Source organism: Giraffa tippelskirchi, chromosome 1 (genome assembly GCF_054371585.1).
Source record: "Giraffa tippelskirchi isolate mGirTip1 chromosome 1, T2T-mGirTip1v1.2.pri, whole genome shotgun sequence".
In the NCBI taxonomy this organism is placed as follows: domain Eukaryota; kingdom Metazoa; phylum Chordata; class Mammalia; order Artiodactyla; family Giraffidae; genus Giraffa; species Giraffa tippelskirchi.
In genome coordinates, this window is record NC_137275.1 from 177,875,464 (window position 1) to 177,891,463 (window position 16,000).

The window sequence follows — 16,000 nt, forward strand, 5'->3', positions numbered from 1 at the left end:
AGGAACTTGAAGTCAGCTGTGTCTAGTTCAAGCTGAGCCAGTTAAGACTGGGGCGCACCATTGAGCCTCCAACTGGTTGTCCGCTCGGTAAACTCTTGACACCAGAGGGCCGAAAACTCCACGCTTAGATCGTGCTAAGCCTCTCCATTTGTGAATGTTTAGAACCTGTAGCTTAGTTATGCCTGCGCGGAATGATGGTGACCACAGCTTTTCCCAACCACCTTACCCCACGCTCCCCACGCTCCCCACGCCTCAGACCGCCCCGTGCTTTATTCTTTATCCCATAATTATCCCGAACCCCTTGCGTTTGGGGAGGCACACCTGAGACTTGTTCTCCACGCTTGGCTGCCTTGTAATCAAACCTCTTTGCTGCAAATCTCAGCATTTTCTCATCTCAGCATTTTCGCTGGGTTTCCGAGGTGGCGCTAGTGGTAAAGAACCTGCCTGCCAATGCCGGAGACTTAAGAGATGAGGTGTTCGATCCCTGGGTTGGGAAAATCTCTTGGAGGAGGGCATGGCAACCCACTCCAGTATTCTTGCCTGGAGAATCCGCATGGACAGGGGCGCCTGGCAGGGCTACAGTCCAAGGGTCGCAAAGAGTCGGACAGGATTGAAGCGACTTAACACGCACGTTGGGCAAAACAAACCTGGTTCAGTAATTCTATTGTGTGTGCTTTTCTAAAGAATAGAAATGTATTCTCTCACAGTTCAAAAGGCTACCAGTTCAAAATTAAAGTGGCAGCAGGGCCGAGCTCTCTCTGAAACCTGTAGAGGAGAATCCCTCTTCCCTCTTCGCAGCTTCTGGCGGCTGGTGGGGCATCCCACGCTCACAGTACGGGCACTCCAGTTGCTGCCTCCATGGTCACAGGGCATAGTTCTCTGTATCTCAGTATAAGGACACAAGCTTCCTGGTAGCTCAGACAGTAAAGTGTCTGCTTTACTGCCTGACCTGGGAGACCTGCCTTCGATCCCTGGGTCAGGAAGATCCTCTGGAGAAGGAAATGGCAACCCATTCCAGTACTCTTGGCTGGAAAATCCCAAGGATGGAGGAGCCTGGTAGGCTACAGTCCATGGGCTCACAAAGAGTCGGACACGACTGAGTGACTTCACTTTTATATTGGATTAACGGACCCACCCTTCTCCGGGATAATCTGATCTTTGCTGATCATACCTGCCATGAAGCACTGCTTTTTTATTTATTGGCTGAGCCACGTGGCTTATGGGATTTTAGTTCCCAGAGAGGGGACTGAACCTTGGCCCTTGGCAGTGAGAGCACAAAGTCCAAACCACTGGACCACCAGGGATTCCTGACCCTATTTCCAAATAAGGTTACATTCTGAGGTTCTGGTTCAATGTATCATCTTTGGGGAACCCAGTTCAAACCATAATACTTGGGGTTGCTTTCTAGTCCACTGTCGGTTCCCTGAGCCCTGCCCTTAGCTCTTTAAAGTATCTTTTCATGGAAACTTCTTTAATTACCCCCTTTGTGTATGCTCTGAAGTCAATCCTTGCTCTGACCCTTATGAGCTGTGTGACCTTGGGCAAGATAGCTAACCTCTCTGAGCCATGGTCGCTTCACCTCTAAAGTGGAAATAATTGTCACAGCCACTCTATGTACTTTACCGTGTTGCTGGAAGCGTTTGATAAACCAAAAAGGCCCATAGCAATGACTGAGGTCACAATTATCCCGTGTGTGTTGCAAGGTACAGTTGGAAAAGGGCTGTATCTATACTTCCCTCATGGTCCAGTGGTTAAGACTGACCTCACAAAGCAAGGGGCCTGGATTCGATCCCTGGTCAGGAAACTAGATCCCACATGCTGCAACTAAGAGTTCTCACACTGAAACTAAAGATCCCTCAACTGAAAAACAAAAAAAAAAGAGGAGACAAGTCTTCCCCTGGCCCTGGGTAGCATGGCCTTCATCTTCCTTAGAGTTTCACACCTGTGCTACTTGGCTGTCATTTGTGGGACATGGTGGTTTCTGCATTATCAGGGAACATCATGGGCTGGGTCCTCAGCTTGTTTCTTCATTCAATATATTGAAAGGGGGAGGAAAAAGGATTTAGATCCTCTCAGGAAAATGGCTTGACCTGAAAGACAAAGCCCTACTTTAAATGTCAGAGATTGCATGTTAACTCCTCTTTGTATACTTTCTGTAATAATTTAAATCTCTCTCCAGATGGATGCCCCGATGAAGTAGGAAGAAGTTCACATGTTTAGAAAGGCAAAATAAAACAGCACATTAATATGTTGCAAAATTTTACCTTTATCACATGTAACAACTAATCCCAGTGAATGTTGATCACGTGACTGGTTTACCCCGAGCTTAGCATGGACTTGTAACAGGGGGTCGTCTTCATCAGACACACGTGTTGTTCCAGTTACTCCAGTTACTTCATCAGACACACGTGTTGTTCCAGTTACTCGGGTTTTCCTTCACAGCCCTCAGGAATACTGTGTGTTTTTTTCTTCCTGTTAGTAAGTACTCTTGTTAATTTTATTGCTAGACATTTTATAATTTTTGTTGCTGATGTATTTATTCTCTGACTTTTTGAATTAGTTACTGCTGTTATATAGGAAAGTCACTGCTTTTTGTATTTTTATTTAAAAGTTTTCTTCACTAAACTCTTATTAGTGTGAATAGTTTTCCAGCATATTCTTTAAAATTTTCTACCTTTAATTTTATGCTCTTATTTAACTATAGTAAGCTAAGTAAAAGTGGTGGGAGGTAGCATGCTTGCTTGTTCCTGATTTTAATGGGAATGCCTGGGTTTATTTACCATTAATCATGATATTGGCTATTGGTCTGAGATATTTTTCTTTTTAATCATGTTAAGAAAATACCCTGTTTTTCTGTTCATTTGCAAAATTTATCAGGAATGCCTAGTGAACTTTTTCAAATGTATTTTTGCCATCTGTTGAGATGATTATATGGTTTTACTTTTTTCTTCTCTTTATTTAAGTAATTACAACAATAGATTTCTAAAATTATCAAACCACCTGGCTTTTCTGGAACAAACTTTACTTGTTTATGGAGTATTAGTCTCTCAGTATTCTGCGAGGCATATAAATATGTTATTATTTTTTTAGGATTTTGAGGTTTGTCTGCAGTGTTTTTGTACTGTGGTTGTGAGGGTGTCTCAGGGTTATGCTAGTTGTATAAAGTAAATTATATACATTAAAAAATTTTTTTAAGGTTTCTTTCTCTAATCTTTGACACAGTTAAACAGTTCCTGCTGTTTCTAGAATTATTCCCTTAATTCTTTTAAAATTATTTTTAAAATTGTATTTATTTATTTAAGGCTGTGCTGGGTATTCATTGCTACGCACTGACTTTCTCTAGTTGCAGCGAATGGGGGCTACTCTCTAGTTGAGGTGCATGGGTGACTCATTACAGTGGTTTCTGTTGGTTCAGAGCACAGGTTTTAGGTGCAGATCTTCAGTAGTTGCAGCACATGGGCTCAGTAGTGGTGGCCCACGGGTTTAGTTGCTCTGTGGCATGTAGGATCTTTCTGGGGCTGAACCCGTGTCCTCCACATTGGCAGGTGGATTCTCAACCACTGGACCACCAGGGAAGCTCCTCCTTATTCTTTGTTAAAGTAGACTTTATTTTTTAGAGCAGTTTACATTCACAGCAAAATTGAATGGAAGGTAGAGTTTCCATATACTTTCTGCCCCACATACAGATAGACTTCCCCACTATTAACATCTCCGTTTGTTACAATTGATGCGCCTACACCGACAGAGTCCCAAAGTCCCTAGTTAACTTTAGGGTTCATTGTTGCTGCTGTATATTCTAACAGTTTACCAATATATAATGTATAATACCATATATCCACATTATGATGACCTGCATAATAGTTTCTTTGACCTAAAAATCCTTTACGTTCTACTTATTCATCCTTTCCTCCTCACTCCCTTCCTGGCAACCACTGATTCTTTGTCTCCAAAGTTATGCCTTTTCCAGAATGTTATACAGTTGGAATCACATAGTATGTAACTTTTTCCGATTGTCTTCTTTCACTTAGTAATACACATTTAAGATTCCTCCGTGTCTATTCATGACTTGACAGCTCATTTTTCCTAGTGCTGAATAATGTTCCATTGTTAGGATATACTTAGCTTTTCAATCCATTCACCTACTGAAGGGTATCTTGGTTGCTTTCAAGTTGCTACAAACATCCATGTGCAGGTGTTTGTGTGGACATACGTTTTACCTTTGGATAAATATCAAGGAGTGTGATTACTGGATCAGATGATAGATAGAGTGTGTTTAGTTTTGTAAGAAACTGCTAAACTGTTTCCATAGTGATCTACCATTTTGCTTTGTTATACATTTTTTTCACATAACACTTCTACTATTCAAATTTCACCTGGATATACCTTGCTGGTTTGGCTTGGCCTGGCCTCTTCAAATAGTTTGCCTAGTACTCAGGGCAACTTTTGATCAAAAGACAATGCTTCAGATAGGAAATTTTATTTCTTTAACAGTTGTTTCTCCACAGGCTCTGTTCTCTACTTCTGGAATGTCTATCATACAAGTATGAAGTTGACCCTCAGACAACATGTATTTGAACTGCATGAATCCATTACACGTGTTGTTTTTTTTTTCAGTACTAAATACTACAGTACTACACAATCCATGGTTGGTTGACTCACAGGTGCAGAACCCCAGATATAGAGGGCCACCTACAAAATTGATTTTCAACTGTGTGGGAGTTGGTGCCCCTGACACCCCCACTGTTGTTTAAGGGCCAGTTGTGTTTCATTTCCTGGGCATTTCTTTCTTTCTTCAGTCTTTTTCAGAGTTATAAGGAAGGTTCTCAAAGCAGTCTTTCTTGATTTGGTTTTTAATTTGAAAGTAAAATTTTTCATATTTTTCCAAACTTCTATATGGATTGACTTTTTGAATATTATTTAGAACATAAATTTGGAAATTTTACTAAGTCTCTGTTTTCAAGATTTGAGCAACTCTGGTAATAAGGATACAATACCTTGTATCTTTTTTTCATGTGTCTAGTAATTTTTCTTTATTTGTTCACTTTACAGAGGGACCTACCTAGATCTATGTTTGGGATTGGAATTTGAAGTGATTGTAGAGAAGACTATGCAGATTATTTTCAAGCATATTGGTTCCAGGCCCACTTGTTTATGGTTTAGTTTTCTAGATGGGGGCATCCAGTTGGCCATAATTAATGCATGGGAGGGCTCTTGAGAGAAGTTTGCTGCTGTGCTGGGCAACTTTGCTTTCAGAATTTACGGAGGCAGCTCAAGGTTAGCTGGAGGAGTGTCTCCTTTCTCTAAGTAAGTGTACAGGTTAGGAATCTTCTGACCAGTGTCTCTTCTTTTATGTACAATCCAAACATTGGGCTAAGTCTTGGCCAACTGATTTGCAAGCAGACACTTGTGCAGTTCCCAGCATCACCAAACTTTCTTCCTGCCTTTGCCAACCTCACCCTAATGCATAGCCCTGGTGTCTATCATGGGGCTTAGAGTGGCTCTGCTGGGGCAGCACCCCCATCGGGCTTCCCAGGGATGCCCTTCCTTAGTCAATACATCCATTGATCTGCTTCCATCTGCACTATGTATTGTGGAAATTCCTTACACGTTCTTGGCCAGAATTTGGAACAGAGAGGAGTTAAATGGATGGTTTCAAATTATGATCTAAAAGCAAAAATCAGGGAACTGTAGCTTTTGACAAGTCTGAATACAAAACTGGTTTATTTACAGTGTCACCACTAGGTGGTGCCACCAATTAGTGAAAACAATGGTTGCTGTTGTGGGACAACCAAAATCCACTTGCAGCTAGTACCGGCACAGGTTTGTGAGCTTTTAAGGAGCTTGTGTGCACTTGTGCGTAAGTGTGTGTACACATAGTACTCGGTGCATGAATTTGCTTCAATGCAATGTTGGTTTACAAGTGTTCACATGCAGTGCACACATGCAAGTGCATGCAGATATTAGGGTTAGGGTGTACCTTCATATCATATCATGAAGCTAATGATATGAACTCCAAAAGGCTGCTTCATCAGCCATATGTATTGTCTGGAACTCTGGTCCCTCAGCTTGAAAGGCTGCTAGTGGAGTGTGCAGAAGCCCCAACCTTAAGGGATAAATTCAGTGGCAACGCCACAAGAAAGTGTTTTCAGGGCAGGGAACCCACAGCCACATATCCTCTAAGGTCATCTGTCCTGCAACCCCTCCGAGAGTCTCAGTCAGTTGTAATATCCTGGAGGACCATGGTCTCGATATCTCCCTGAGTACCCAAAGCTTCAAATCAAATGCCCACACTAGGATTGCATCTTCTGTCCAGATAGGGAATGACTCTGCACTTAAGAAAATAAATGTGGGGGGTGGGGGTGGGGAAGCCCCCAAATCCCTTCCCCACCAGAGTCATCCGTATCAGCACATCCTTTCCCTGTTATCACTCTGGAGAGTCCCCAGCTGATCTCAGACTCTCACGACCGGCCCCCACTCCAGGAGTCTTGCTTCCTTGATTACATGCTGTACAGAATAGCCCATAAGGCCGGGGAAACTTAAGACAAGCCCCTTCCCTTCTCTGGCATCAGTTTCTCTAGCTCTCAGTGAGGACTGGGGCCGCATGATTCCAAGGGGCCCTTTGTGCTGAAGGGAGTTCTGCCAGTTGTAGGGCCCTGCCCTCCTCCCACGGCTGGTATGCAGTGGGAGTCTCCTTGGAGAAGCTCCCAAGTAGGAGAAAGTTCTGCTTGCCTTCCAGCAGACTTCCCTCCTTAACAGGCCCCCAGGGGAGGTGGCTGGCCTCCCAGGCCTCCAGAAGGTGCAGGAGGGAGTGCTCACTTGAGCATTATTAAAAGTTCAAGTGGCTTCCTCCCTCCACCCTGCGCCCCAGGGGGAGAGTCCCAGGACTCATTAAACCCTCTGCCCCCAGAGCCCAATTTGGTTGAAGGGAATGTTTGATCTTTTCATCCAGAGGAGGTTTGCACTAAGGGTTTGGGGCCTCCCTGAGACAATTCATCTCAGATCCAGGTCAGAGAGAGAGGGTTCCCGGAGGTCACCTCTCGCCCTGGCACTTTTCCAGAGGAGGAAACAGGTTGCAGGGAAGGGGTATGTCCAAGGTCACACAGGAGGCGGGCTGCCGGAAGCATTCCTCTGGGTGGCAGAGAGTTGAGCGGGGGCGGGGTGGGGGGCTCTCTGTGGAGGGTCCCTGGGGCACCCATGGTCTCAAGATCGAGGTGCAGAGCTGTGGCTTTGGGGGAGACCCTGCAGCATGTGAGGAAGGACTGTGAGAACAGCCTGACAAGCCCACAGTGGGAGGGGCAGCCTGGAAAGATATCTGGCAACCGTTCCTGGCCCCCTGGCCATGTGGTGGGATGGATAAGTGCTTGTCTAGATGAACAGAAGGTTCTGGACTGGATGGGCGGAGGGATCTGCAACTGCTCAGGTCCTGCCTGCTCTGTGAATTCTCCCCCAGGCAGGAATGGTGTGTCTTGACTGTTGGGCAGGGAGGCTCGGATGGAGCGGGGAGCCTGCTGTGTATGGGCAGTTGAGCCTGTTGACTGGGAGCCAGGAGGCTGACACTGGGGCCTGGCCTCTCTGACCTCAGTGGCCACCTTCCTGCCTCCTGCAGCCCTACACTGACACTCGGCTCCCAGACCCAGCAGGACTGAGGATGCAGAGACAGTTGCTCAACTTCCCTGCCTGCTGGGCTGGCTTGAGCTCCTGAAGTGTGGGACTACTGCAGGACAGAACGTGATTCAGTCCCCACAGCCTTTGTGGGCTGCAGGACAGGGACCCACAGTCTCTCAGATGATCCTCGGTCCCCCCAAGTCATCTTGTCCAAACTTCACTGCCTTAATATCGGTGGCTTCCCTGGTGTCTCGGGTGGTAAAGAATCCGCCCGAAATGCGGGAGACCCAGGTTTGATCCCTGGGTTGGGAAGATCCCCTGGAGAAGGGAATGGCAACCCACTCCAGGATTCTTGCCTGGATAATTCCAAGAACAGAGGAGACTGGCGGGCTACAGTCCGTGGGGTCGCCGAGTCAGATACGACTGCTGAGTGACTTTCACTCACTCACTCAATATCAGTGGCAAACATGTGTCAAGACCTGGTTTAAGGGCCTTATAAACACTAATTCCTTAAATTCTCAGAAAACCCTACTAGGAAATATACTCTAATGAGCCATTTTACACATGAGTAAACTGAGGCAGAGAGCAGAGGAAACTTGTGCACAGTCACAGGGCTGGTGAGTCATGTGGTTCTAGAACCCACGATCTTAGTTGCTGTGCTGTACTGTCTCTAAGAGAGGAGGGCCCTGAGGCCCAGGGAGGGGACCGGGCTGGCCCAGTCCCTTGGCTCGGTGGCAGGGATGGGGGCCCAGACTCTTATCTCTAGCCTCTGGGCTCTCCCCCTGCCCTGAGTCCCCTCCTTGCATCTCCTCTCTCCCCACCTAGCCTCACTTGGGCCTCCCCAGAGTTAACAGTCGCCGGGCCTCCCCTCAGCCGGCAGCTCCAGCCCAAAGAGGCTGCACCCACATTCCCTGGCTGCTCTCCAACCCACAGGAGCTGAGAAAACAAAGTCTAGTGACTGTGAGGGCTGAGCAGAGGCTGCTGAAGGGGAAGAAGCAGTGAGGAGCCATCAAGCAGAGGCCACTGTCAGCTCCCAGATGCTGGACCTCCTGGAGAGCACAACCCTCGTGGGCTTGATCATAGGCGCTGCGGCGGCCTTTTTACTGCTGCTGCTGCTGCTGGCTGCCTGCTTGTATTCCAGACAGGAGGAGCCTGACATGGAGAGGAATCGCCCTGCCACAAGGAGAAACCGAATCAGGTGGGCCCAGCCTTGGATCTCAGGCCGGGGCCACATGGGACATTTGCACCATTTCCGTCATGCTGGCCATGTGTCTCACCTGCCCCACGCGAACCTCCATCACCACCACCACCTTGCCCACCACCATGCCCACCATCATGCCGCCCACCACGCCACCCGTGCCCACCGAGGCCACCACTGATGCCCATGCAGGGCAGCCCTGCCATCACCAGGCGAGTGGACCTGCCGATGCTCCCGTGCAGAAGGGCACCTCTTTGCAGTGAACGCCAGGTCCTGCTTGGGCTTCGTCTACCTACTACACCCAGTGTGCTGTGGAGAACTGAGGAGCGCCAGGGCTGGCCCTGCACACACAGGAGGGTGACAGGGCTGAGCGCAGAGGGTGCTGGTGGTCCTTTGAGGGCAGACACCACCTTGTGACCTTAACTCCCAAAGGGCACCAGAATGGACAGCCAGTACGGTCGGTGCAGGTGTGCTGGTGTGTGTGGATATGCAGGTGTACCCTGCTCTTTCTCAATGACCAGGCCTCTGGCTGGCAAGGTAGCTGGGAGGGGCCCTGGCAATGCCCCTTTGTTTGAAGGAGGTCGTGAGGCTGCACAGTCAAGTCAGTGGTGCCTTAATCCAAGAAAATAAAAACGACTAAGAAGCTTTGTGAGGAGGCTCTTGATTGTAACTCAAGTGGGAGGGAGGGAGCGGCCTGCCTTTCCCTGGACCTTCCTCTCTGATGGGAAGTGAATGTCTGAGTGGGGCCCTGCCGTGGGGGAGACTGGATGGCCGTGCTGGGCTCCGTGGACAGTAGGTGAGAAGGCCTGGGGCCTGAGCTCTGATGGGGGGCATGGTTAGGGTTTGCAGGCAGCCCTGCACAGAGAGGGTTCTCTGTGCACCGGTGGGGCTTGGAGAGAAGGAGCGAGGCCATCCAGGCTGGCCCCCAGGGCTCTTTCTGGTCCACCTCTAGGGCAGACTATGCTCTGGGCCTGTAGAAGCCCCCTGCATGGCTGTGTTGAATGAGCATTTCTTTGGTAAACTGGTCAGAGTTTCTTATCCAGGTGTTGAGTCTCAGCCAGCCTGACCCCACCGATGCGCGCGCGCATGTGTGTGTGTGTGTGTGTATGTGTGAGTGGCTGGCTGGAGTCTGTGTGTGTGGCTGTGAGGTTAGGAGGAAGGATATGGTGCTGAGAGGTCCTGCGAGAGGGCTAGCCTCCTCGGAGTCTCAGTTTCCCCTTCCCTAAAATGAGATAGGTGACAGACACTTCTTGCCAAAGCCTGTTCCCAGCTACGCCAGAGCAGCTGACGGGATTCTGCAGCCAGGACGGAAATCTAGTTCTGAGGCCTTCAGTGAGGAAGGAAGTCCTGTGAACTGGGGTGGGAAGTGGAGGGGGAGAGGCTTGAGGGCCTGGCGAGGTGGAGGGGAGGGGCCGGAGAACAGGCCATAAAGTCAGGGGCCTGGTGACTGACTCACTGGAACAGAATGTCCTGTTTCTTTTCTATTTCCCGGTGGATTCTCTATGAGGCCTGGGGTGGGAGGCGGGGAGAGGGACACAATTCACTGATAGCAAGACCAGATTTCAGGCTTGGGAAAGAGGATCCAGGGTCTATAGCACCCTTTGAATCTGCCTCCCCTCTCTTACCCCTATGGTTGCCCTTAGTTCATCCTGATCTGGATTCCTGCCACAACCCCTCCAAGTCTGTGCACCTCCAGCCCTGCCACTTTGCGAAGCCTCTCCACACTGCAGCCTCCTCATTGCCCTTGGGACCAAGTCTCTGCCTCTTGGTTGGCCATCCAAGGCCCCTGGTCTGATTCTTGCCTATTCCTGTTCCTTTTGTCCTGTCCACACTGCTCCAGTCCTCAGGCTCAGAAAACACCTTGCACGTTCCCCTCTCTGTGTCTTTGCCCAAGAAGAATTTGTTATTCACTCCTATGGGTTTCTAATTTATTATTATTGTTGTTGTTGCTGTCATTTCTGCTGGTGCACTCAAATCTCTTTCCCTAGAGATTCAAAGGCCCCTGTCCTCATAGATTGGAGAACTCTTGAGCGCCCCCCATGCCCAAGTGTGGAACCAGCCTACATGACAGATGCTCAGGAAAGGTTTCCAGAGCTTCCTACTCTCTGGAAAAGTAAATGTACTTGGAATCATCACTACCAGAAACTTAGGGCTTGAGGGCTTCCAAGTATAGTAGTGGGACATTGCAGGGATTAGTCCTTTAAGCTTCTAGGGCCTTGCTGAGAGAGCTCCTGCTTTACTACCCCATCTGGTCAGTATTGGGGTATGTGGAGGTCAATAGCTCGCTGGCCTGGACCTCCCTCATCCTTCTGTAGAGCCCGATGTGAGCCTTGGATGGCCTGCCTTTTCTATGTGTGGGAGAACATCGAGCATCGTCTGGGAGAACCAGGATGCTTGCCATCACCTTCCCCTTGTTAATGTAAGTGGAATCTATGAAGGACTTCTCTGGTGGTTCAGAGGTTAAAACTCCATGCTTCCACTGCAGAGGGTGCTGGTTCAATCCCTAATAGGTAACTAATATCCCACATGCCGTGTGATAAGGCCAAAATATATATATAATGTTTATGTGTGTGTGTGTGTGCATGTGTATGTATATATATGGAATGTATGGGTCATGGTCTTTTCTCTTACCAGTTGACAGTGATGGATGCTGGGAGGACAGATGTATGTCTAAGTGGTAGACTTCTTTCAGACCCCTGTTGTGTCTGGGGCTCATGGGTAGGGGCTGTCTGTCATAAGATTACAAAATCCCCAAGAAAAGAAAATATCTGGAGAAACCCTTAGGACAAACAGTCCCCCTGATGCCCTCCACCTCCCAAAATGACTGACTGACATTGATAATTCAATCTGAAACCATAGCCCCCACAGAGTGGTTCATCATATTTCCTGCCCCCTGCTTCTGGTCACTGCAGTTAATACGAGTAATTCAAGATGTCCAGCTTCCTGTTGCAGCCCCAGCTAGCTCCAGGCTCCTCCTCTGTGTGGGTTGTCCAGTTATCTTAGAAAGGGGAAGAGAGAGAATTTGGCAGAGTATCATTTACTCCAAATAGTCACTTTCCCATTCTGTGCATAAGCAGTTTCCTAACACTAGTACCAAAGAAAGTTCACTGGGCCTTGGAGAAATTGAAAAGGATCCAGGCTGTGTGGCCCTGGGCTAGCCCTTGGTCCTCTCTGGGTCTTCACACTCTGATCAGTAAATCTATAGAAGGAGACGATTGCCCTGTGGAGTGGTGGTACCTGGAGAGAGCTCTGAACTAGGAGGAAAGGGAGGGAAGCCCCTCCTTGGCTATTTGATGCTCTAGTTATCGCTACTAAGAGCAATAGGCCGTGGGCTATGACTATCTCTAAAATGGAGAAAATGCTACTTCACAGTGTTGCTGGAACCATTACATGAGATAGTGCCTGGCTGTGTCTAATACCTGGATTATTGTCTGTTATGACACCCTTTCTCAGGGTTTGGATGAAGCAGGGTTAATAATTCAGCCTCCTTTCTGGAAGTGGTGGTGGTCTCAGGAGGTGCTGGCTGTGGAAAGGTTGTGAGGATGGGAGACAGAGTGGCCTGGACCTGGCTCACCCCAACTCCCCTGACCCAATGAAGCAGAGACGCTGGCAGGGGGCAGGGCTGGAGTGGCATGGGTGTGCGTGGGGGGTGGGGTGAGTGCAGTCACCAAGGGGGCCGGCAGCTGTGCGGGTCCTGGGCCCTCATTCACAATTGGAGGAAGGAATTCAGGAAGTGCTCACAGCCGCTCAGACATCTCAGAGCCTCGTCCCAGGCAGCACCAAGGCTGAGGCACCCAGGGATGAGCATGCCATGGCCTGGGCCCTGTGGTGGCCATCAGGTCAGGAGGCCCCGGTACTGCGTGCAGCCACAGCTGCCCCTCTGGAAGCCCGGGGTAAGTTTTCACAGCACCTGAGTGTGAGCAGCAGGCACGAGCAGGCAGCAAGGGGGGGCTGCGGGTGGGGCTGGAGCGAGTATGGGACTAAGGAGCCCACAGGAGTTACTGAAGGGCTCAGGTATTCCACCCGGAGAGTGACCTGCCCCTTCTAAACAGCACTCTCCCAGTACGTGCAGAAAAGGAGGCCAACGGGACAGGTGCTCGTGGTGACCCTGCATCTGGCTCAGAGCTGACGTTGCCTCCTCCCCTCCTTCGGGGGGAGAGGTTTGAGAGTCAGCAGTGGGGCTGATTCAAGGACTGATCCAAGGTTCCTCCAAGGGAGGAGCCTGGGCTCATCCCGGATCCACAGGAGGGGGAGTGTTTTGTCTTTTCTCCGAGTGTACAAACTCTCCTGAAATCCGTAGGCGTCACCAGAGGGCTGAGCGGGGCTCCCTCTGAACAAAGTCTTCTGACCTCTCCTTCCAGCTCCTGCATCCAAGCAGTCTTGAGCTTACGTCTGTCAGGACAGCGCTTCTTCCAGAGCTGCCAGTGGAGTTGCCCATGGCTCTTGGAAGCCTGGCCCAAGGCTGAGAAAACAGTGACAGAGACCCACTAAGGTCGGAGTAGAGCCATGTGGGGTACCCAACGGCCCAGAGGGGGTACCAGACAGGGCCTCAGACCAGTATCTCCTTAGAAGACCACAGGGAGAGCAGCCGGAGGAGCAAGGGTACCTGCCATCACCAGCAGCTCCTCACTTCGGATGGGGAGCGAGTGAGGTCCAAAACACACCCTGGGTTGCTCAGTGGGTCAGTGGCCACACGGGGCCATGGAAACAGCAGTGATCGGAATGGTGGCTGTGCTATTTGTGGTCACCGTGGCCATCACCTGCGTCCTCTGCTGCTTCAGCTGTGACTCAAGGAGCCAGGATGCTCAGGGGGCCCCACGCCCCAGCTTCACAGTAGCCACGTTTCGCCAGGAGGCTTCTCTCTTCACTGGGCCAGGTCGCCATGCTCAGCCAGTGGCAGGTGCCCAGGACTTCTGGACCTTCATGTGAAATCTACCAGCCCCCCAGGATTTGCTCTTGTTGTTTAGTCGCTCGGTCATGTCCAACTCTTTGTGACCCCTTGGATTGTAGCCTGCCAGGCTCCTCTGTCCATGGAATTCTCCAGGCAAGAATACTGGAGTGGGTAGCCATTCCCTTCTCCAGGGAATCTTCTTGACCCAGGGATTGAACCCAAGTCTCCTGTATTAGCAGGCAGATTCTTTACCACCGAGCCACCTAGAAAGCCCAAGTCTGCTGCTGGTCAGACTCCTCTTCCCCCAGCAAGCCTTCTCTGGTGATCCACTCCTCCAGCCTGGCATTTCTGTCCTGTCCAGCCTGTATCCAGCAGGCTCCTGACCCATCATATCCTGGTTTGCCATGCCCTCCAGCCTGGGAGATCTATGGTGATGGGACCAGGTAGGAGTCAGCTCTGACCCCTGAGAGCTCAGCTGGACCCTACCCACAGGGTGGGGCTTACTAGAGATTGAGAGTGAGTGACCAGGCAATATTGGATGGCATAGTGGGCCAGCTCTTCTGATCTACAAAGTGCAGTGAAATATCACTGGGCTTTATTGTGAACAGAGTGTTGGTTATCTCAAGTTGTCCCAGGATGCCTATGAAACTGGTTCTATTGCCACCAGAGGAAGCAGCGCCCTCAAGTGGACAGTTTTAGAAGCCACTTTTTATCTGTTCCAAGTCATTTTGCTACTTGCCTGTGCACTTACTGCAGAGCCCACTTCTGAGACCTGCCTCCTTCCTGTTACCTGAAATCCGCCCTGAAATTCTGAAACCAAAGGGCTGCTTCCTGGGAACTGGCAATTAATTTTATAATTGAAAATGCATATCCTTTTATGGGTCTCCCAAGAATCAGGGTTGGGAAACCACAAAAGGAAACAAAAGAGAAAAAGAGCAACAGAAAGTACCAGATGTTTTATTAATAGGAAAGCCAGGAAGAAGACTTTGAAACATATTTGCATGAGACTTTGTTTCTATATTCTTATGGGTCACTTCTATTCTTAGAGACTGTGACTTGCTTCACTCAGGAATGATGGAAAAATCACCAACTGAAAGGTAATTTCATATAAGTTAAAATGTTATATTATATTGACAGTATGTAACAAAGCTCTTGTCTGCATCACAAATAAAGAGATGTTCTGTTTTTATTTACAGAAGAGCTGTTTTCCCTGTACCCATGAAATGCATGCCAGACCATATTTAGCAAACAGTTTGAAGGTTGCAGAATTCTGAGTCTCCTGACTCATGTCTCCATCCAGCACTGAAGGAATGACTCTCCCAGGACCTGCCATTGAAGGGGGCAGGACTGACCCAGAGAGGAGGTCTGGCCTCTGAGGGTGCCTGGATGGGCCACCCTGGCCATGTGGCTGCCATAGAAGGACTCGCAGAGAGAGATGCTTGGGGCTGTGACGTTGCAGAGGTGTAGGGAGCCAGGGAGAGAGTCAGGCTGGTAGAGAGGGGTGAGTATGGGGAGGGGAGAGGCACAGCACAGGGAGGGCCCGGAGCGCCTAAGGACCCTGTATCGGTCTCTCTGGACCCTAGAGCCCTCAAGAAGAGCCTTCATCGATGCATGTGGAGTGCTGCAGGGAGGACCTGGAGGGCCTCAGCTGAGCGGAGTGAACTGTTCAGTTTACGTTCTCTGAAAGCAAAGCCCAGACAGAGTTTGGGGTGTGAGATATTTATAGGGATCAACAGCTGTGAGAGGAAGGAGGGGGAAGCAGGATTATATAGAGGAAGGAGTCAAGGATGATGCAGGCCCTTAATATCCCCCTATCTTTGCTCTTTTCTGAGTGCCCCCGCCCCCTGAGGTTTGACCTCAGGCAAAGTGGCTCTGCAGCAGAGGCTGGCCCTACAGTCCTTCCTTGGAGAAGTCCTGTGTGGCACGTCTCCACAGGAGCTCAGCAGCGGCCTGTTCTCAGAGTTGGGTGAGCGTGTCCAGGCAGAGAAAAATACGGGGTGCAGGAGCTCTAGGTGGGCAGAGCTGGCGGTACGAGGTCTGGGAGGGGACAAAAGAGTGGGCCTCAGCCTCTCTCTGTCCTCAAGAAGAGTTAGCTCTGCTGTAGGTCCGGCACCTTCAGCTGGACCCAAGTGTCAGGACCTTGGGTCCAGGGCTTTGCCTCTGTATGGTGTGGTCACATTCTTCCCTGAGTCTGTGGAGGAAGGGTCTGTAGGCTGGACTCAGCTCTGAGAACAAGCAATGGCGAGGGGGCAGCCTCGCTCTGTGGGCAGGCAGTCTGTCAAGCCTCAAGGTCTCATTTGCTCACT

General features: G+C 49.6%; 2 protein-coding genes across 2 annotated transcripts; both read left to right on the forward strand.

Moving 5' to 3' along the window:
• Positions 1 to 8,642: 8,642 nt before the first annotated feature.
• HRCT1 (histidine rich carboxyl terminus 1) lies at positions 8,643 to 9,450 on the forward strand. The gene has a single exon (XM_081510197.1). The coding sequence runs from the start codon at positions 8,643 to 8,645 to the stop codon at positions 8,982 to 8,984; it is 342 nt and encodes a 113-aa protein (XP_081366323.1). The 3' UTR covers positions 8,985 to 9,450.
• A 4,003-nt stretch (positions 9,451 to 13,453) lies between these two features.
• Positions 13,454 to 14,889, forward strand: SPAAR (small regulatory polypeptide of amino acid response). Its single transcript, XM_081510212.1, has one exon. It carries the CDS (start codon positions 13,505 to 13,507, stop codon positions 13,730 to 13,732), a length of 228 nt encoding a protein of 75 aa, XP_081366338.1. The 5' UTR covers positions 13,454 to 13,504; the 3' UTR covers positions 13,733 to 14,889.
• Positions 14,890 to 16,000: the final 1,111 nt, after the last annotated feature.